We start from the raw sequence: 22407 nt of genomic DNA, 5'->3' as shown, positions 1-22407 counted from the left end.
CCCTTCTAGGTTGATTGTAATGTTAGCATTGCCTTCCCCCACTTCATTCTTGGCGGTCACTTTATACTGACCTCCATCATCTTTGGTGAAATTCTTGAAGAAAAAAGCATGGAAATAGTTGACATGTATAGCCTAATGTTGTATTTTATAAAATTGTTATCATTACTATAAAGAAAAAAATACCAAACAGCTGAAGGCATAATGCGTCAATATACTCTAAAAATCAAAGACTATAATGGTCGCAGATGAAACTAAGAAAGAGCAATCGATATATTGATGAGAGAATTTGTCTACCAATATTTCTAATTTTAAGGTGTATTCATTTCCGTTTTCTGTCAGGGTTGGCACGAGTCTGTTGCTGGCAGCGAGAACAGACGAGCCTTTGAACCAGGTGAGAGAGGGCTTGGGGTTGGCTGTACAGTGGCATTCGATGATGATGTTTTTGCCCGTAGGGTCCTGGGAAACTTTGGGCTTTTCTTTAAACGTTGGGGCCATGCCACCTGGAGGCTTACTTGACTTCTCTCCCCCTGTCAAATACAAATCAAATTTCAACAACCAATCAGGTTTGGAGAGAGGTAATTCAAATCAAATTTCAACAACCAATCAGGTTTGGAGAGAGGTAATTAAAATCAAATTTCAACAACCAATCAGGTTTGGAGAGAGGTAATACAAATCAAATTTCAACAACCAATCAGGTTTCGAGAGAGGTAATACAAATCAAATTTCAACAACCAATCAGGTTTCGAGAGAGGTAATACCAATAGTACCAGAGAAAGGAAGATTATAAATAGACGAGATAAGAGCAGACTGACCCTGGAAGTTGAGTGTGATGTTGGCATTTGACTCCCCAAGGTCATTGGCTGCTGTACACTTGTAGGTCCCGCCGTCCTCGGTTGCTGGACCCTGCAAGAACCGACAAAATTCAAATTTACCTCCAGCGGTTGAAACATTGCATCATAACAAATACATTTTTTTTTTAGATTTTCATAAACTAAATACTGTAATCTCTCCTAAACATTTTTTTTTTAGATTTTCATAAATTAAATACTGTAATCTCTCCTAAACATTTTTTTTTAGATTTTCATAAATTAAATACTGTAATCTCTCCTAAACATTTTTTTTAGATTTTCATTAACTAAATACTGTAATCTATCCTAAACATTTTTTTTTTAGATTTTCATAAATTAAATACTGTAATCTCTCCTAAACATTTTTTTTAGATTTTCATAAACTAAATACTGTAATCTCTCCTAAACATTTTTTTTAGATTTTCATAAACTAAATACTGTAATCTCTCCTAAACATTTTTTTTAGATTTTCATAAACTAAATACTGTAATCTCTCCTAAACATTTTATTTTAGATTTTCATAAACTAAATACTGTAATCTCTCCTAAACATTTTTTTTTAGATTTTCATAAACTAAATACTGTAATCTCTCCTAAACATTTTTTTTTTGATTTTCATAAACTAAATACTGTAATCTCTCCTAAACATTTTTTTTTAGATTTTCATAAACTAAATACTGTAATCTCTCCTAAACATTTTTTTTAGATTTTCATAAACTAAATACTGTAATCTCTCCTAAACATTTTTTTTTAGATTTTCATAAACTAAATACTGTAATCTCTCATAAACATTTTTTTTTAGATTTTCATAAACTAAATACTGTAATCTCTCCTAAACATTTTTTTTTAGATTTTCATAAACTAAATACTGTAATCTCTCCTAAACATTTTTTTTAGATTTTCATAAACTAAATACTGTAATCTCTCCTAAACATTTTTTTTAGATTTTCATAAACTAAATACTGTAATCTCTCCTAAACATTTTTTTTTAGATTTTCATAAACTAAATACTGTAATCTCTCCTAAACATTTTTTTTAGATTTTCATAAACTAAATACTGTAATCTCTCCTAAACATTTTTTTTTAGATTTTCATAAACTAAATACTGTAATCTCTCCTAAACATTTTTTTTAGATTTTCATAAACTAAATACTGTAATCTCTCCTAAACATTTTTTTTTAGATTTTCATAAACAAAATACTGTAATCTCTCCTAAACATTTTTTTTTAGATTTTCATAAACTAAATACTGTAATCTCTCCACACATTTTTTTTAGATTTTCATAAACTAAATACTGTAATCTCTCCTAAACATTTTTTTTTAGATTTTTATAAACTAAATACTGTAATCTCTCCTAAACATTTTTTTTAGATTTTCATAAACTAAATACTGTAATCTCTCCTAAACATTTTTTTTTAGATTTTCATAAACTAAATACTGTAATCTCTCCTAAACATTTTTTTTAGATTTTCATAAACTAAATACTGTAATCTCTCCTAAACATTTTTTTTTAGATTTTCATAAACTAAATACTGTAATCTCTCCTAAACATTTTTTTTAGATTTTCATAAACTAAATACTGTAATCTCTCCTAAACATTTTTTTTAGATTTTCATAAACTAAATACTGTAATCTCTCCTAAACATTTTTTTTTTAGATTTTCATAAACTAAATACTGTAATCTCTCCTAAACATTTTTTTTTAGATTTTCATAAACTAAATACTGTAATCTCTCCTAAACATTTTTTTTTAGATTTTCATAAACTAAATACTGTAATCTCTCCTAAACATTTTTTTTTAGATTTTCATAAACTAAATACTGTAATCTCTCCTAAACATTTTTTTTTAGATTTTCATAAACTAAATACTGTAATCTCTCCTAAACATTTTTTTTAGATTTTCATAAACTAAATACTGTAATCTCTCCTAAACATTTTTTTTTAGATTTTCATAAACTAAATACTGTAATCTCTCCTAAACATTTTTTTTAGATTTTCATAAACTAAATACTGTAATCTCTCCTAAACATTTTTTTTTAGATTTTCATAAACTAAATACTGTAATCTCTCCTAAACATTTTTTTTAGATTTTCATAAACTAAATACTGTAATCTCTCCTAAACATTTTTTTTAGATTTTCATAAACTAAATACTGTAATCTCTCCTAAACATTTTTTTTTAGATTTTCATAAACTAAATACTGTAATCTCTCCTAAACATTTTTTTTTAGATTTTCATAAACTAAATACTGTAATCTCTCCTAAACATTTTTTTTTAGATTTTCATAAACTAAATACTGTAATCTCTCCTAAACATTTTTTTTTAGATTTTCATAAACTAAATACTGTAATCTCTCCTAAACATTTTTTTTTAGATTTTCATAAACTAAATACTGTAATCTCTCCTAAACATTTTTTTAAGATTTTCATAAACTAAATACTGTAATCTCTCCTAAACATTTTTTTTTAGATTTTCATAAACTAAATACTGTAATCTCTCCTAAACATTTTTTTTAGATTTTCATAAACTAAATACTGTAATCTCTTCTTAACATTTTTTTTAGATTTTCATAAACTAAATACTGTAATCTCTCCTAAACATTTTTTTTAGATTTTCATAAACTAAATACTGTAATCTCTTCTTAACATTTTTTTAGATTTTCATAAACTAAATACTGTAATCTCTCCTAAACACAACAATAAGGTGGATGGCACTGGCGCTGCCATCGGGCTATAGAAATCTTTTCACAAGCTTTTATTTAACTTTCTTCTTCGTGTTTTTGTCTTCGTTGTGCATCGAAACTGCCGAGCGAAATTTCGACTGCTTACGGACCGATTTTTTCAAACTTGGCCTAATTAATTTTAAAGGTTTAATTAATTTTTTCCATGAAAGTATTATTTTCCGCGCTATTATTCGCACATTTTTCGTATACGCCCTGCTTTAAAAAAATTTAAAATGCATAAAAACGTTTTAATATCAGGCTTTTTTGTAATTAATGATTTTCCTTAATTATATAATAATCAACTAGTGTTTGTAATTAATGATTTTCCTTAATTATATAATAATCAACTAGTGTTTGTAATTAATGATTTTCCTTAATTATATAATAATCAACTAGTGTTTGTAATTAATGATTTTCCTTAATTATATAATAATCAACTAGTGTTTGTAATTAATGATTTTCCTTAATTATATAATAATCAACTAGTGTTTGTAATTAATGATTTTCCTTAATTATATTATAATCAACTAGTGTTTGTAATTAATGATTTTCCTTAATTATATAATAATCAACTAGTGTTTGTAATTAATGATTTTCCTTAATTATATTATAATCAACTAGTGTTTGTAATTAATGATTTTCCTTAATTATATAATAATCAACTAGTGTTTGTAATTAATGATTTTCCTTAGTTATATAATAATCAACTAGTGTTTGTAATTAATGATTTTCCTTAGTTATATAATAGTCAACTAGTGTTTAAATAACTCACAAGAAAAACTTGGGGCTCTCTATTTTCTACTGAATACCTTCAGTCAAAGACGTGAACTAAGCTTTAGTCGTTTTATTTTAAGTGCATTATTAGACATGACAAATGTGCGTGTACATTAAACAGGAAACTAGTAAACAAAACTTTATTCTATTCTTAGCTTTTAATCGATTTAAAGTAATTGGAGCTTAATTCTATAAAAGCTTGTTTTTAAAACGTTTTTTTATTATAATTTGTTTTTATTAATTCTTTTAATACTTAATTTTTTTTTAAAGAATCGAGTAGAAAAAAAATTGTGCACCAAATGAACGCAGATAACATGTGACCGGAAGTAGTACTTTACGCTATTTCCGTTTTCTCAACAACAAAAAACCCAAATGAATTTATAAAGTACAATATTCCGCACTATTATATAGGCCTACACATTGTTTGCTGTTCAATTGGTGCACACTTCTTTTTTTTTTTCTGCGAGATTCTATTTTATTTTGAAAAGTTTAATTAAGTATTTAAAAATTGATTAAAAATCCCAAGTTGCCATCCCCGTATTGTTATGTCAATATTTTCGAGAAAGTTTTTTTATGAAATATTTTAAAATTATTTTTTATGGTCGCTTTGATTGAATTTTTTAAAATCCATTTCAAAATTAATGATGGAGAGATTCTAGTCAACTCGTTCATGCCCACTACGTCACATTTATTTCACACTGCATTGTCTTCACATTTATGTCACACTGCATTGTCATTGAGTCTTGACGTAAGAGAAAAGAAATCAGTCCAGAAAAAATGTGATCTTTTTTTGCAACATCTCGTTAGTTTACCTTGATCTACAACATCTCATTAGTTTACCTTGATCTACAACATCTCATTAGTTTACCTTGATCTACAACATCTCATTAGTTTACCTTGATCTACAACATCTCATTAGTTTACCTTGATCTACAACATCTCATTAGTTTACCTTGATCTACAACATCTCATTAGTTTACCTTGATCTACAACATCTCATTAGTTTACCTTGATCTACAACATCTCATTAGTTTACCTTGATCTACAACATCTCATTAGTTTACCTTGATCTACAACATCTCATTAGTGTACCTTGATCTACAACATCTCATTAGTTTACCTTGATCTACAACATCTCATTAGTTTACCTTGATCTGCAGCACAGCAGTGTACAAGTCAGCTCCCCCTGCGTCCCGCTGTAGACTGATGGTGTAGCGGCCCCCATCGCCGATCTCCGTGGTGTCGCGGTACCACCTGATCTGGGGGGTGGGCTTAGCCTCGAGTAGACAGGTCATGAGCAGCAGGTTGTCCTGTTGTTTGATTGTTGGCTTCTGGGTGAAGTGGGGGGCCTTGCCATCAGCAGCCCTGGGGGACCAGTCAAATATTTCAGCTCTAACAAAGGCTACACTTGCCGACAAGATAGAGACTAAAGATACTTAAAGGGTTAAACTAGACGACAAAAGAGGGTCTTAATGACGGATGGGACGGAGTGGTCTAGCGGTAGAGAGCTGGACTGTAAGTCTCGAGTTCGAATCCGGGTTCAAGTCAGTAGACCGTCCCTGAGTCCACCCAACTCTGATGGGTACCTAACTCACATTAGGGAAAGTAAAGGCGGCTGGGCATAGTGCTGACCACACTATCTCTTCATATGTCGAGGTCACAGAAACAAGTGAACTCTACTTCACTTGCCCCATAGACCGTCAGGTTTGAAAGGGAAACTTAATGACTGAACAAGTATTAACTATGAATTTAAATAAAAAATCTTACTGTGGTTTTTTGCTACCTGTCAGAAAAGAAAAAAAAATGTCCATTAAAAATGTCCATTACAATGTCTATTGCAAGATGCCAATAAAAATATCCAGCTAAATTATATTTGTTAACCATCTGCTAAAATGTCTTTTAAATTAATAATTAATGAACTGGACACATTTTAATTGAATGTTACTGTTTCCATTTCCGACAAGAAATTTAGCTGAGTCAAAGCATGCTGCAAAAAAAAAAAAAAAAAAAAAAACTACTGGCTACCATTACTAAACATTGAAAGCACTGCACGTCCAAAACATGGCATTTTTTTTCCTTCGTTAAAAGCACACACAATATATCGGCTGGTAGCACACACAATATATCAGCTCGTATGCACTAGCTTGGCTACGCCGCAATAGAACTGATGGTAAAAGGGCATTATGATTGTGCTGCTCAAATTGTAGGTTTGGTTGTAGGAATTGGTAGGTTGGGTTGTAGGAAGTGGTAGGTTGGGTTGTAGGAAGTGGTAGGTTGGTTTATAGGAAATGGTAGGTTGGGTTGTAGGAACTGGTAGGTTGGGTTGTAGGAACTGGTAGGTTGGGTTGTAGGAAGTGGTAGGTTGGTTTATAGGAAATGGTAGGTTGGGTTGTAGGAACTGGTAGGTTGGGTTGTAGGAACTGGTAGGTTGGGTTGTATGAACTGGTAGGTTGGGTTGTAGGAACTGGTAGGTTGGGTTGTAGGAACTGGTAGGTTGGGTTGTAGGAACTGGTAGGTTGGGCGTGGTTCTCACCTTCAAAATTCAATGTGATGGTGGCCGTGGCCTCTCCTAGTGAATTTTTGGCCACGGCCTTATACTCTCCACCGTCCTGCACGGTGGCCTGGGCCAGCTCTAGACTGATCTGGTGCACGGGGCCATCAGAGCGGAGGCTTTGCAGAAAGCGGCCACCCTGCTGGATGGGGGAGTTGTTGAACATCCAGTAAATAGAGGGGGCGGGGTCTGCAGTCAGCTGACACTCGACCACGATCTTGCCACCAGACTGCCGAATGCCAGGTTTTTGTGTGAACTGAGGCTTAGAGCCGCCGAGTGGGGGCGGCGGGGTCATAGAACCTGGAGCAACAGGAACCCGGGTAACAGTTAGTGGCTACTTCATACAGTCACAGCGGGAGTCTTTTAGCGCAACATAAATCACACACAAATAAATCACACACAAATAAATCATACACAAATAAATCACACACAAATAAATCAAATGCTAAATAAAAAGTGAATTCGTTGTTAGAAATTTAAGTTTGATGTTAGTGTTGTTGTAATAGAAAAATGTGAGTTACCAACGTTACAATATCCAAACAATGACAAAATATAATATTAGCTATAACAGCTGTGTTAGCTAGACTCTCAATAGTGCAATGACATACACTTAAGCTGTTGCATGACAACTACTGCAATGACACATACATGTCAGTATGTGACATGACCCACATACATGTCAGTGAGTGGCATGACCCACAGAAATGTGAATGATAAACGAGCAGACCAAGCACATGCACTCACTGTCAAAGTTGAGCCTGATGGTCGCGTTGCTCTCCCCGAGGGTGTTCTTGGCTGTGACCTTGTAGTTGCCGGCGTCCTGGGCCGCCACGTCATTGATCTCCAGCACCAAGAAGTAAGTTTTGTTTTCTCGGGGCTCCGCCCGGATGGTGAATCGGCCTGCAATTGGCATCACACGGTCAAACAAAATACAATGGCACCTTCACACGGTCAAACAAAATACAATGGCACCTTCACACGGTCAAACAAAATACAATGGCACCTTCACACGGTCAAACAAAATACAATGGCACCTTCACACGGTCAAACAAAATACAATGGCACCTTCACACGGTCAAACAAAATACAATGGCACCTTCACACGGTCAAACAAAATACAATGGCACCTTCACACGGTCAAACAAAATACAATGGCACCTTCACACGGTCAAACAAAATACAATGGCGCCTTCACACGGTCATACAAAATACAATGGCACCTTCACACGGTCAAACAAAATACAATGGCACCTTCACACGGTCAAACAAAATACAATGGCACCTTCACACGGTCAAACAAAATACAATGGCACCTTCACACGGTCAAACAAAATACAATGGCGCCTTCAAACGGTCAAACAAAATACAATGGCACCTTCACACGGTCAAACAAAATACAATGGCACCTTCACACGGTCAAACAAAATACAATGGCGCCTTCAAACGGTCAAACAAAATACAATGGCACCTTCACACGGTCAAACAAAATACAACGGCACCTTCACACGGTCAAACAAAATACAATGGCACCTTCACACGGTCAAACAAAATACAATGGCGCCTTCACACGGTCAAACAAAATACAATGGCACCTTCACACAGTCAAACAAAATACAATGGCACCTTCACACGGTCAAACAAAATACAATGGCACCTTCACACGGTCAAACAAAATACAATGGCACCTTCACACGGTCAAACAAAATACAATGGCGCCTTCACACGGTCAAACAAAATACAATGGCACCTTCACACGGTCAAACAAAATACAATGGCACCTTCACACGGTCAAACAAAATACAATGGCACCTTCACACGGTCAAACAAAATACAATGGCACCTTCACACGGTCAAACAAAATACAATGGCACCTTCACCTTCACCTTCACCTTCACCTTCACCTTCACCTTCACCTTCACCTTCACAGCTTTACAAAAATAAAGCTTTCATGGCCGAGCACTATCAACAACTTGTTCACGGAAGACGCGGGCTGGCGTGACCTTTGAACCCCGAATGGGACTGACCGTTAGCCTCAAACACAACAAGGACCATTATTCGACCACACAGGCGCCACAAATACAGGGACGACGATACAGACAAATAGTAGCTTCCTTAAATGGATATAGTGTAAACATGGTGAGCTTTACAAAATTGTAAAGCTGATTGGCTGAATCGGTTACACGTCTGACTTGATGCATGGAGGGCGAGGCGATTTGGTGCCGTGTGGAATGGTAGGTTCGGATCCCGTCTGGGTTCTGGCTGTTCTGTCTTTACTTGGACTATTTTCTGTACCTTTGTCTACCCTTGGCGTTGAAATATCACTTTCTGTTTACATTGCTATTTCAGTTACAACGCCTGCTTCCACCCCTCACCATGTTCTCACGCTTCCATGACAAAATGTCTCAGGACAAATTATCTCAGGACAAATTATCTCAGGACAAAATGTCTCAGGACAAATTATCTCAGGACAATTTTTTTCAGGACAAATGATCTCAGGACAAAATATCTCAGGACAAATGATCTCAGGACAAAATGTCTCAGAACAAATGATCTCACGACAAAATATCTCAGGACAAATGATCTCAGGACAAAATATCTCAGGACAAAATATCTCAGGACAAATGATCTCAGGACAAAATGTTTCAGGACAAATGATCTCAGGACAAAATATCTCAGGACAAATGATCTCAGGACAAAATATCTCAGGACAAATGATCTCACTGACAAAATATCTCAGGACAAAATATCTCAGGACAAATGATTTCAGGACAAAATGTCTCAGAACAAATGATCTCACGACAAAATATCTCAGGACAAATGATCTCAGGACAAATGATCTCACTGACAAATGATTTCAAGTACCAAAGGTATCACGGACCAAAGATAATCACACACACACACACACACAGAGACACACACACAATGACATCTGCACCACCAAATGACATCTGCACCACCAAATGACATCTGCACCACCAAATGACATCTGCACCACCAAATAACATGTGTACCTCCTGACTGTACCACAGCATTGTCCTTGTACCACGTGATGGCCGGGCTCGGGTCAGCCGTGAGAGCACATTCAAACAAAAGTTTTTTGCCGTTGTTTTCTTGTCTTGTCACGGGTTTCTGGATGAAGTTTGGGGCAATGCCCTCCTGCCTGTGGACAAACGACATTTATATTTGGGGCAATGCCCTCCTGCCTGTGGACAAACGACATTTATATTTGGGGCAATGCCCTCCTGCCTGTGGACAAACGACATTTATATTTGGGGCAATGCCCTCCTGCCTGTGGACAAACGACATTTATATTTGGGGCAATGCCCTCCTGCCTGTGGACAAACGACATTTATATTTGGGGCAATGCCCTCCTGCCTGTGGACAAACGACATTTATATTTGGGGCAATGCCCTCCTGCCTGTGGACAAACGACATTTGCACAAAAGGCAAAGGGACATTTTACAGCATATGTTTCTGAATCAGTATATGTATAATTGTATATGTATGTTTAGTCATCTATTAACTAACGCTATGTCCACTCTGAGTTGGTTATTCTCCCCCCCCCCCCCCCCCCCACATCACCATCTAAAACGGGGCAGGCGGTAAGTGTGTAGAGCGATTTTATACCAAATCTGATTTCAAAAACTTTTATTATGCTGTAATATTTTAGCTTTTATGATGACAATATATTTAATTCGGATTGTAGATAACATACTTTTGTAAAAATAAACAGTGTTAAGCTACGATATTACATACACAAGTAATTATTGATCTGTTTTGACATTTACAATTAAATGTGTAGAAATATACATAGTTATATTAAGAGAGTGATGATTTCCCTTAGTTCTTTTGTTTTGATTAATATTCTAGAAATCATCCTGTTAAATTGTTTTTTAAAAGGATTACAAAACAGATTGTGTTGCGTTCATTGTTTTTGGTTGTTTATATATATATGTATATATATGTATATATGTATATATATATGTATATATGCATATATATATGTATATATGTATATATATACATATATACATATATATATATATATATATATATATATATATATATATATATATATATATATATATAATGCTGGAACAAAATTAGAGAGAGAGAGAGAGAGAGAGAGAGAGAGAGAGTGTGAGAGAGAGAATATAGAGTTGCAGATAAAAGGTAGCGTATTTTCGTGTGCTCCCCTCTCACCCAAAAACAAGCACCCGCCCATGCTAAGGAAGGTGTGAAATAAAAGTCACGTGTCAACTTACTGCTTTTGTCCGCCTGCTGTGGAGGGAAAAAAACACAGTTCAGACATTTTTTACTAACACAAAGTTTAGACATTTTTACTAACACAAAGTTTAGACATTTTTTCTGACTAAAAGTTTAGACATTTTTTACCGACACAAAGTTTAGACATTTTTTACTGACACAAAGTTCAGACATTTTTTACTAACACAAAGTTTAGACATTTTTTCTGACTAAAAGTTTAGACATTTTTTACCGACACAAAGTTTAGACATTTTTTACTGATACAAAGTTTAGATATTTTTTATTGATACAAAGTTTACAGATTTATTTTCTTTACTCAAAGTTTAGAGCCTGCTTTCTACTGACAAAAGTTTATGTTTTGTTTAACTAAAACGCTCTGAACACAAAGTGAACTTACCACTAAAGTTTAGGTTTTGTTTAACTAAAACGCCCTGAACACAAAGTGACTTACCACTAAAGTTTAGGTTTTGTTTAACTAAAACGCTCTGAACACAAAGTGAACTTACCACTAAAGTTTAGGTTGATGGACGCTGAGACTTCCCCCAGTCTATTTTTGGCAACCACTTTGTATGTCCCAGCGTCGCTCTGAGCGACCCCTAGGATCTCCAGAATGACGTTGAAGGCAGATCCACCAGCTGATTCTGTGCGCATGCGTGTACGCTCTGAATTTTGAAGGGGTGTGGTCCCCATAAACCAAGCGATGTCCGGCTTTGGGGAGGCTTCAAGGACACAATGGAAGACAAGCTTCTGACCATTGTCTTCCTGTCTGAGGGCGGGCTTTTGGGTGAAACGGGGCGCTACGTCATCGCCCACACCCATCCTTGCTGGTGTCTAGCTGGGGAAGGCAGAAATATTCGGAACTCAATTCGTGATTCCATCTTATAGCAGCCAATGAAGAAATACAAAATAACTCTAGGGGAATGTTTGCAATATAGAAGGGTCTACGTCAGAGATAAGCCACTTGTTATGTAGATGTATGCAGTGGGAGGTGGGGGATATGGTTTGTGGTGGTGTTATGGGGTGGGTAAGGTGGTATGTCGTGGGGTGGTGGTATTGTGTGGGAAAAAACAGGTTAGTGTGGGGTGGTTGTTATGATCACTGTATAGTGTATTAAATACCTTATGCCAGGGTTTCCCAACCTCGTGCCAAACGATTTGTATGTGCCCGGCTCTCACTATTCGACAGAGACAGAATTTTTTTCATAAACATTATTGAATGGTTGAAGGGGATGGAAATCGAAAGTTTGAGGGGGGGGGGGTGCAAATCGAAAATTTGAGGGAGGGGGATGCAAATCGAAAGTTTGAGGGGGGGGGGGTGCAAATCGAAAGTTTGGGGGGGGGGGGGTGCAAATCGAAAGTTTTGTTCCCGGGTGACGGGAAGGGTCGCTATGCCTCTGGAAGGAGTTTGTCGATTTAAAATAGGTGGTGCCCGCCACCCTACCGATATTTTAGAATGTGCTCTAGAGTAAAAAAAGGTTGGGAACCCCTGCCTTATGCTATGGTCACTATATAGTGTATTGAATAACTTTTACTTTTATTGTTTTTTAAAAGATAATTTATTATTAGTTATTTTAAGAAAATCATTGAAGTCTTCGCTTTTTGATGCATAATTATATAAAAGCTCGTTATTAGAACGTTTTTATGAATTTTTACTTTCTCGTATGTACGAAGTATAGAGAAAGTCTTGTAATCGTGCAAAAAAAAATCGAGATTTTTACAAATCTCGACGTTTTACACCTCACTGATACGGAAAAAAATAATATGCAATCTTGTCCGAATGTCTATGTGTCTGTGTGTCTGTGTGTGTGTGTAAACACGATAACTTGAGTACCGTTAAAGCTAGGTTGATGAAATGTCATATATAAGTATTTTATCAAAATCGTAGATCCGTGTCAACTTTTCAGCGATTTCCGATAACCGGAAGTGGAACTTATTCAACTTTGAATTTTTCAAAAGCCTATAACTTGAGTACTATTTCAGATAGGTAAATAAAATTTTACAAATAAAAGATATAATTTTCTGCCTTCTATTAAATGTTGAGTAATTTCCGTCGACCGGAAGTAGTAATTTACGCTATTTCCGATTTCTCGAAAATACACATGTGAATTTATAAAGTAATAATATTATTCCGCACTATTGTGCACTTTTTATTTGGCGTTCGCTTGGTGCGCAATTCTTTTTTTCTACTAGATTCTTTTCTATTTTTTAAAATGTTTAAATAAACAAAAATCATGTCTATATTCCGAGTTGCCATCCCACGTAGTGTTATATTAGAATATTCGAGAAAGTTTAGGGGAGATCACTCCCGGTTTATTTATATAGTTAAACAATACTACTCTTGTTCACAATTTTTTACTTTCTCGTATACGAAGTATAGAGAAAGTATTGTAATCGTGAAAAAAACCCACGAGATTTTTGCAAATTTCGACGTTTTACACCTCCCTAAGTCGGAAAAACATAATTTTGCAATCTTGTCCGTATGTCTCTGTCTCTGTCTCTCTCTCTCTCTCTCTCTCTCTCTCTCTCTCTCTCTCTCTCTCTCTCTCTCTCTGTATTATATCTAATTTGTAGTTCTATATAAACTTTTCAGCGATTTCCGATAACCGGAAATGGCACTTCTTCTACTTTAAAATTTTTAAAAGCCTATAACTTGAGTAGGGCCTCCTGTTTCAGAATGATAAAGGAAATTTGATACGTAAGTAAAAGATCTAATTCTCTGCCTTCTGTCAAAATTTGAATAATCTCCGTTGACCTGAAGTTGTAATTTACGATTTCTCAAAAAACACATGTGAATTTATAAAGTACTAATAATATTTCGCACAATTATATACAGATGTTTTGGCGTTCACTTGGTGCGCAATTCTTTTTTCTACGAGATTTTATTCTATTTTTAAAAGTTTAAGTAATTAAATATGGATCAAAAACAGTGGCGGAACTAGAAAAAATGGGCCACCCCGCAAAAAATAATAATTATATATATGTATGTATATATATATATATATATATATATATATATATATATATATATATATATATATATATATATATATATATATACACAAACACAATACGAACATAGGATACTCATTTCTGGCCTGATCGGGTTTTGAAAAGAAAAATTCAATTAAATCTAATCACAACAACATGGCATGTGTATGAGTGCAATGGTTTGTTTTGAAAATCTCTGTTTTCATTTATGTTTGCCTTAATACTTCTAATCATTAAGTTGGTTAAAAGTATATAAATCATGAAGCTTTGTATAAGTAATGGTGTCTCGTGTTATGTTTATATTTATGGTTTTTCGTATTTATATTATTCCTTTTAACTACATTTCATTTTTATACTATACCACTCTTTAGTACTTATTTAAAAAAATAATAATTAAGATAAGTAATTACTGTTTAATTTGATTATTACAAATCTATTAAAAGGAGCTTATGAGCACCCCTATTTGACTATTTGAAAAAGGGAAATAATTTATGGAAGTGATTTGAACGTTTGCCTATCTTTCACACTACAGCTCGTGTGTATATTTTTAAATTTTTTTTTACGCAAAAGCATGTCTTAGCTACTATATAACATCACTACAGTATTAGATCTGTTATCTGTTTGTTATTTCACAAAACCACTATCAAGGTGCCATTGACGAAACTAACATATGTATATATCTATATATCTAATATATAAAGCTCAATTCTGTATGTAACATGTAATAAGTTTGTTTGTCGTTGACATACTTCGATGGATTTAAGTGTTAGATTAATATCGTACTCATAAACTAAATTTATGAGTTAAAAAAATTACTATTGAAAGTGTTGGGAAATAATTTTCATTTTTCAAACTAATAATAATAATTGTCGGCATGTTCATTAAACACAATTTTTAAAAAAACATCATCTTTTACAAAAATTCTAATTATGTCTGAAAATTATTTATTTTTAGTCCTTTAGCACTTACTTCCCTTTGATAAATTAGGAAAACACAATTACTTCCCTTTACAAAACATTGCATTTGTGGAAAAGAATTTACTTTTTATTACTTTGTTTTGGTGTTGGGAAAAAATAGTTACATAATTAGCGGGGATTAATCAAGTGCAAATGTTGTAGGTATTTTACGGATAAGCTTGGAGTATTATAATTGTTCATTTGGTTTGGTTTGGCACCTACGTTCGTTTAAGTGAGTGCAAAGGACTATGAATAAGTTGGGGTACTATAGTCGTTTATTAAGCTGAAACAGGCGATGCTGCCCCGGGCTAGACTGTGAGCACTTTGCGATTATGTTCGCGTTTGTGTTTTCTTTGTGTTTAGGTTGGGTTTGCGTTAGCGGTTGCGTTTTGATTTGGTTTGTTTTTGTTCGTTCTTTTTTCGTTTTCGTTTGTGTTTTTTTTCTTTGGGTTTGTGTTTGTATTTGTGTTTGTGGTTGGTTTAGCGTTTGGATTTGGTTTGTTTTCGTTTGCTTTTTCGTTTGTGTTTTTTTTTCTTTGGGTTTGTGTTTGTGGTTGGGTTTGTTGTTAGGTTTTTGTTTGCTTTTTTGTTTGTTTTTTCTTTGTGTTTGTATTGGTGTTTGTGGTTGGGTTTGTTGTTAGGTTTTTGTTTTCGTTTGTATTTGTAATTGTGTTAGCGTTATGTTTGCGTTTTGTTGTTTTGGTTTTGGTTGGTTGTGGTTTGGGTGGGCAGTGCCGGGTTTATGAATATTACTAAACACACAGGTAATGGTCTTTAACAGAAAGGTTTTTCACAGAAGCCAGAGCAGGGCCTGGCCGGGACGGCTAGTATATATATATATATATATATATATATATATATATATATATATATATATATATATATATATATATATATATATATATATATATATATATATATATATATATATATATATATATATATATATATATATATATATATATATATATATATATATATATATAACACGCTATCATTCGTGTATTTATTTGAGACTTTTGCCTTGTTTTCTAGAACAGTGGTTATTAAACGTAAACAATGTCGGTACTTTATTTCTTGGCTATTAGTTGTTGGAGCGCTAGTTTGTCTACACTATCACCGATAGCCAGGTTAGTTGTTGGGGCTCTATCTATTCGCTTCTTGTAAGGCTAAGAGCGGGAGGGGAGGTCTGAGAAAGGAACTTAAAAGGGACAACAAAGCACCGATGTGCTTTTATCCATCAGTACCAAATGTGGGATGGTCTCAAAAAGCCGTCTTAATATCTAGCGGCCTCTCGCGCAATTGATGTTTTTTCAAAAGAATTTTGCCGACAACAGCGTGTGTTTGATTGTAGGAAAAAGAATATACAAGAGCGAAGGTGGTGTCTATAGAATAAATATACTACAACCGCAGTTACAGTATTCTTTTTTTCAAAAGAACCATCAGGTAAAAAATGCAAGAAAATTAACTTTAATTATTTAAAAAATGATTATGGGCGGCTGTGGGCCCCCTAAACGGTGTGCCCCCCTCCCCGCATTGCGGGGTCTGCGGCACTGTATTTCCGCTCCTGATCAAAATTCATGTCTATATCCCGAGTTGCCATCCCCCGTAGTGTTATATTAGAATATTCGAGAAAGTTTAGGGGAGATCACGCCCGGTTCATTTTAACAAGCTTTTATTTAACTCACTGTCCCTGTCTGCCGTCAGTCTGTCTGTCTAGATAGAAACGCCCGAGCGAAATTTCGGACACTTCTAACTGATAGATTTGTTTCAACGTTGGTCAAGACGTGAAGACAATGCAATCTGACATTAAAGTTGACTTAATTGGATGCCTAATTATTTTTTTATAAATTAATTAAAATTTGGTACAAATTAGTAGGCTGTCTCATGCAACTATTCCGCACTATTATACACGCGTCATCACGTTCATTAGGTGCGCAATTGTTTTTAGTCATTCAACTCTATTGTAAATTTATATAAACCGGGACTGATCTCGCCTAAACTTTCTCGAATATTCTTATATAACACTACGGGGGATGGTAACTCGGGATACAGACAATATTTTAAACCATTTTAAATTACTTAAACTTTTTAATATATAATAGAATCTCGTAGAAAAAAAAAGAGTTGCACACCAAGTGAACGCCAAACAAAATGGTCATAATAGTGCGGGATATTATTAGTACTTTATAAACTCACATGCTTTTTTTTAGAAATCGGAAATAGTGTCAATTACTACTTCCGGTCAACGTAAATTACTCAAAATGTGATAGAAGGCAGAGAATAATATTTGTTATTTGTATGTGAAATTTCATTTATCTATCTGAAAAAGTACTCAAGTTATAGGTTTTTGATAAATTTAAAGTAGAAAAGGTTCCACTTCCATTTATCCGAAATCGCTGAAAAGTTGAAACGGATCAACAAATTTGATATAATACATATATAAAATTTCATCAGCCTAGCTGTAACGGTATTGAATTTATCGTGTTTACAGACACACATCCACATATCCGACAGAATTGCAAAGTCCAGTTTTTCCGACTCGATTACGCGTATAACGCCGAAATTTAAATAAATCTGGATTTAGAATTTTTGCCTGGTTAAAATAAGTCCCCTATACTCCGTTAATGATGAAGTACTGAGAAGTAAAACTGTCAAAATTTCATGTGATTTTTGTGCACGATTACAATACTTTCTCTATATTCTGTATACGAGAAAGTAAAAATGTAAAGTACTGATTTTTTTTCCATAAAAAACGTTTTAATAATAAGCTTTTATGTAATATATATGCTACTAAAACTCAAGTTTGTTTACATGTTTGAATATTTATTTGTTTTTTTGTTGTTTTTTTTGTTTGTCTGTTTGGTTACAAGATAGAATCTGCACTATGTGTAGAGCTGTAACATACGTAATTAAGTAGAGAACAATGTTCTTTTTGACCAAAACTGTTAATAAAAAATTACTTTAAAGACGTTAATTAATTTATTGATATATTCATTGGTTGATAAACCACATTAATTATACAAGTTCAGAACAATGACTTTACTTATAGTGACGTCACATGATTTATTTACTTTTTATAACAATAATGGCGGCTTCCATTGAAGATTTTGTTGCCCATTCAAAAGTTTAGCGCATTATAAAGCTAATTTTCTGTCGGCTATAGCGTTAACCATGTTTCCGTTTGCTTTTTTCATTAGGTTCCAACACTTTTATTAATTTTCAATGGCTCTTCTAATTTTAATATGCAATTAATTTCTCTAGATCTAGAGATCAGCTATTGGAAAAAGTAAGAGAAAGTCAATCCTAGATCTAAAATCTAGAATCTAGGTCAAACCAAATATTGATTAGTTGAAAATAAAAACCATTATAAAACCACAATAAATTTATTGAGTTTCTTTATTAAACTATGTTTGTCCTTAAATATCTGATATAAATCTTTGCTTTTTAGCTTCAATGATGATCTAATTCAAGAATACATGGGTTTTATCTATCTCTAGGTTCTAGATCTAGAAACTTGAGTAGTGCTAAGGAAAAACTAAAACTAGACTTAACGTAAATTGTACATCTATAATCTAGCTCTATCTAGATATACTAAACTATTTCAGGCCTTAATTATTTTATATACATCTTTGTTTGTTTGTTTAGCTAAGGACTTGACTAATTTTGTGATAATATTTAATTTGAAATAATACTAGGACCTATTCGCGTAAATGAAGTTTCTTACGCAGATTAAAAGAGAAATTTAGAAATAAATATACGACTGATTTTAGGAGCCTAGATAACTTAGATGATAGTGTAATACGTTTAAATTTGGGTGGCACGGGTTTGAGACACATCGTGTCATTGTTAATTTTTAAAAATTAATTTTAGATGTGAATGATAAAGTTGAAGTAGAGTTCACCTGTTTCTGTGTCGTCAGCGTATGAAGAGATAATGTGGTCAGAGCCATGCTCGGCCGAAATCTTTTTTTTAAACGATAAAAACTTGTTGTCTGAGACTTAGCGGGACACTGTCAGTGTTTCTTCCAGACTTTTTTTTCGGGGGGGTGGGGGCGGCGGACACTGTCAAAAGTATATATTTTCTATATAAATTCCATTTCGTTCGGGGCGGGGGGGGGGGGGGCACCGCCCCCGGAAGAGATGCCTGGAAGAAGCACTGGACACTGGACAGGTGAAGTAGAGTTGACCTGTTTTTGTGACCTCAGCATTTGAAGGGATAGTGTGGTTAGACCCATGCTCAGCCAAAATAGGTGTTTTTAAAAGACAAAAACGTCTAAGGTGTGACGTTCTTTTGAATGTGGGATCTATTTTTGTGTGATGATAAGTGACGGGCGTGATGTCATTTATGGATGACGCCGGAAACCCACAGTTATCCAAGGGATATACGGATAGTTTAGTAATGCACTAAAAAGTAGAAAATAAATTATACACTACTATTTAAATAACTATAAAGAAAAGCGTGGGTCTCTCTAGTTTATCTTTATAGTTATTTAAATAGTATTGTATAATTTATTTTCTACTTTTTAGTGCATTATTACATAAAAGCTAGTTATTAATATTTTTATAAAGAAAATGCATACAAAATGTTTGTTTTTTTGTAAAAATGCACTAAAAAGAAGAAAATATTTTTTTTTCTGTGAATATATAGTAATGATTTATTTAAATAAGTACAAATAAAATCAAAATTTTCTATGGAGAAATATCATTAAATTTAGCAATAATTTGGTATTTCACCATACTAAATTTGAAAAATATATTTCTAGTGTTTTTGGTTACTAATCCTAGCTAGCTGACTATGAGATTTAGTAAAAGAAGGATCAACGATTAGTTAGTTTTTTAACCTTGGGACCTCCAAAAAAGGCCATTTTTTTCAAGATGGCCGTCGTTGCCATGGTAACCATAATTTCAGTAGATTCCCTGCTGCATGCAAATATTTTCATTTTAGAAGTTGGTATTTTTCCTACCCCTTTAAATTCCAGTAAAGGTATTTAATACATATTATATAGGCTACATATTATATTTATAGTAACCAACGCTTTCAATTCTAGTTATTTGAATATGACTTTATTATTATATATTCACAGAAAATCATTAATTTTCTCCATTTTTACATTTTTACACAAAACCTTGTTATAAAACGTTTTTTATGAATTTAAAAAGAAAATTGGTTAAGTAATCCTAAATCTAGTTAACTAGTACTAAAAACTTCATCAGCAATTAACTGATAATCGAATAAATTAACCGTAAACCAACGTAAAAATAATTCGACCAGCGCATTTTAGTAAACATGTAGATCAATATATTTTTACGAGATAAATGGCCCGTTGAGGGAGATATACAACGGTTGCTAGGTTGATAGTGGTGTCTTTTTTCTTTAACTCGAAAACAAAAAGAAAATCACCACCTACACGTCAAATTTAACCGGAAACGAAAAATGTCATTGAAAACGGATTTTTATCCAGAATCTGCATTTTAACCGGATTTAAGCTTGATCTACACGTAGTTACTGCACATTGATACTAAACACAGTCTAAGTCAAATCCCTAAACCTTGCACCTAATCTCAAACACGAATAAAGTCGCATTTCGGTGGGGGCGGGGGGGGGCTCTGCCCCGAGCACCCCTTTCCTCACACACACACTATAAAGCACGTCTACCGTCCCATTCAACGAAATATACTTTTTATAGAAAACATATTTTTACCTGTGTCCGCCTCCTTCCAATAAATTTAGTCCACCCTAACCACCGAAAATTTCAAGAACCCCTCCCTCTTCTGGGGAGGAATAACTTTGAAAGAAACACTGGTCGCATTTGTAGCTCATACAAACTAAAGGTAGAGCCCATTACTATAATATAGACCTGTTTCCTACTTTCGAACGATATAAATTTTACTCACGCAGACAGTGCTAGTTTCAGGCTTTTTCCCGGGGGGTGGGGCACTTGAATTTCGACGGGTTGGGGAAGGACAACACTGGTAAAAGTATATATTTTCTCTATAAATTATATTATGCGTTTTTGGGAAGGGGGGGGGGGAATTAGACGTTCTACCATGGGGGGGGGGGGGGGTAAAGGGGCTTTGCTTATAACATTAGACACATAATCTAGGCCGGCATAGACGATCTACCGGGAGTGGGGCTTCGCCCCTAACCGATGAGATGCATGAAAGAAACTCTTCACGCAAAACACTTTAAAGATTAGACACATTAATTAGGCCGTAATATCTGTGTTTTTATTATAGAGTATCGATGACGTCATTTCTTTTTTTTTTTGGGGGGGGGGGGGGCTTAAACGTTCTTTAGGGGCGGGGGGGGGGGGCGGGGGCTTCGCCCCTAACTAAATAATTGCATGAAAGAAACTCTGCAAGCAAACCACTTTTAAGATTAGACAAACTTGGCTTTTTTTAATTCAATGTTTACTCGAGAATCAATGTCGTCATATTACTGTGTGCACTCTCCGGCTTAATACTATTTTCAACTATATGCTCCAATGTGACGTCATGTTTCGTTTTCGTTTAACTATGCATGTTTTTATTTTGCTTGTGTTTTCTCTATAGCGTTCTTGTCAGATAGATAGATAGACAGATACATACACAGACAGCGAAACTATTATTATAGACGAGAAAAAATTGCCCGTTGAGGAAGGATACAACGGGCGCTAGGTTGATAGTGCTGTCTATTTTCTCTAAACTAAAAGCAAAACCAAAATCACCATCTTAATTCAATTTAACCGGAAACGAAAAATGACATTGAAAACGGATTTTTATCCAGAATCGGTACTTTAATTTATACAAAATATAGTGGTAGGCATATCCCTAAACCATGAACCTAATCTCATTCATGACAAAAGTTGCATTTAGAGTTTCTTTCAGGCAACTCTACTTGGGAGGAGGGGGCTCTGCCCCCCCCCCCCCCCCCCAACATACACACACCCCAAAACATATCTACCGTCCCATTCAACGAAATATAATTATATACTTTTTCCAGTGTCCGCCCCCTCCAAGAAAATTCTACCCCCACCCCCGAAAATTTCAAGTACCCCACCCCTCTGCGGGGAGGAAAATGTCTGAAGGAAACACTGGTCTCATTTGTAGATCATACAAACTAAAGGAGGAACCTGGGCGGGGCTTCGCCCCTACCGGAAGAGATGCATGAAAAAAAACTGTGCACGCTAAACACTTTTGAGGTTAGAAAAAGTTCTCCCTCCGGGGAGGAAAAAGTCTAAAAGAAACACTGGTGTCGCGCTTAGCCACTACCCGAAGAATTGCATTAAAGAAATTCTCCACGCAAACCACTTTTTAGATTAGA

General features: G+C 34.5%; 1 protein-coding gene across 18 annotated transcripts in view; it reads right to left on the bottom strand.

The window, feature by feature from the left end:
• Positions 1 to 22407, bottom strand: part of LOC131941269 (twitchin) — a 222995-nt gene that overhangs the window by 179492 nt on the left and 21096 nt on the right. For 16 of the 18 annotated variants that reach the window (XM_059300409.1, XM_059300419.1, XM_059300416.1 and 13 more), the window contains exons 2-11: positions 11666 to 11994; positions 11159 to 11174; positions 9905 to 10053; positions 7638 to 7793; positions 6876 to 7193; positions 6110 to 6125; positions 5491 to 5707; positions 813 to 903; positions 295 to 527; positions 2 to 93 (exon numbers count right to left, since the gene is read on the bottom strand). In XM_059300409.1, coding sequence (XP_059156392.1) covers positions 2 to 93; positions 295 to 527; positions 813 to 903; positions 5491 to 5707; positions 6110 to 6125; positions 6876 to 7193; positions 7638 to 7793; positions 9905 to 10053; positions 11159 to 11174; positions 11666 to 11978 — 1601 coding nt within the window. In that variant the 5' untranslated portion in view covers positions 11979 to 11994. Of the gene's footprint in view, position 1; positions 94 to 294; positions 528 to 812; positions 904 to 5490; positions 5708 to 6109; positions 6126 to 6875; positions 7194 to 7637; positions 7794 to 9904; positions 10054 to 11158; positions 11175 to 11556; positions 11567 to 11665; positions 11995 to 22407 lie in introns of those variants that run through there. The other 2 variants (XM_059300428.1, XM_059300425.1) reach the window with 2 other exon arrangements.

Source organism: Physella acuta, unplaced genomic scaffold (genome assembly GCF_028476545.2).
Source record: "Physella acuta isolate Inbredline_101_S28 unplaced genomic scaffold, ASM2847654v3 ptg000355l, whole genome shotgun sequence".
Taxonomy (NCBI): Eukaryota; Metazoa; Mollusca; class Gastropoda; family Physidae; genus Physella; species Physella acuta.
This window is presented reverse-complemented; position numbering and strand designations above follow the sequence as displayed.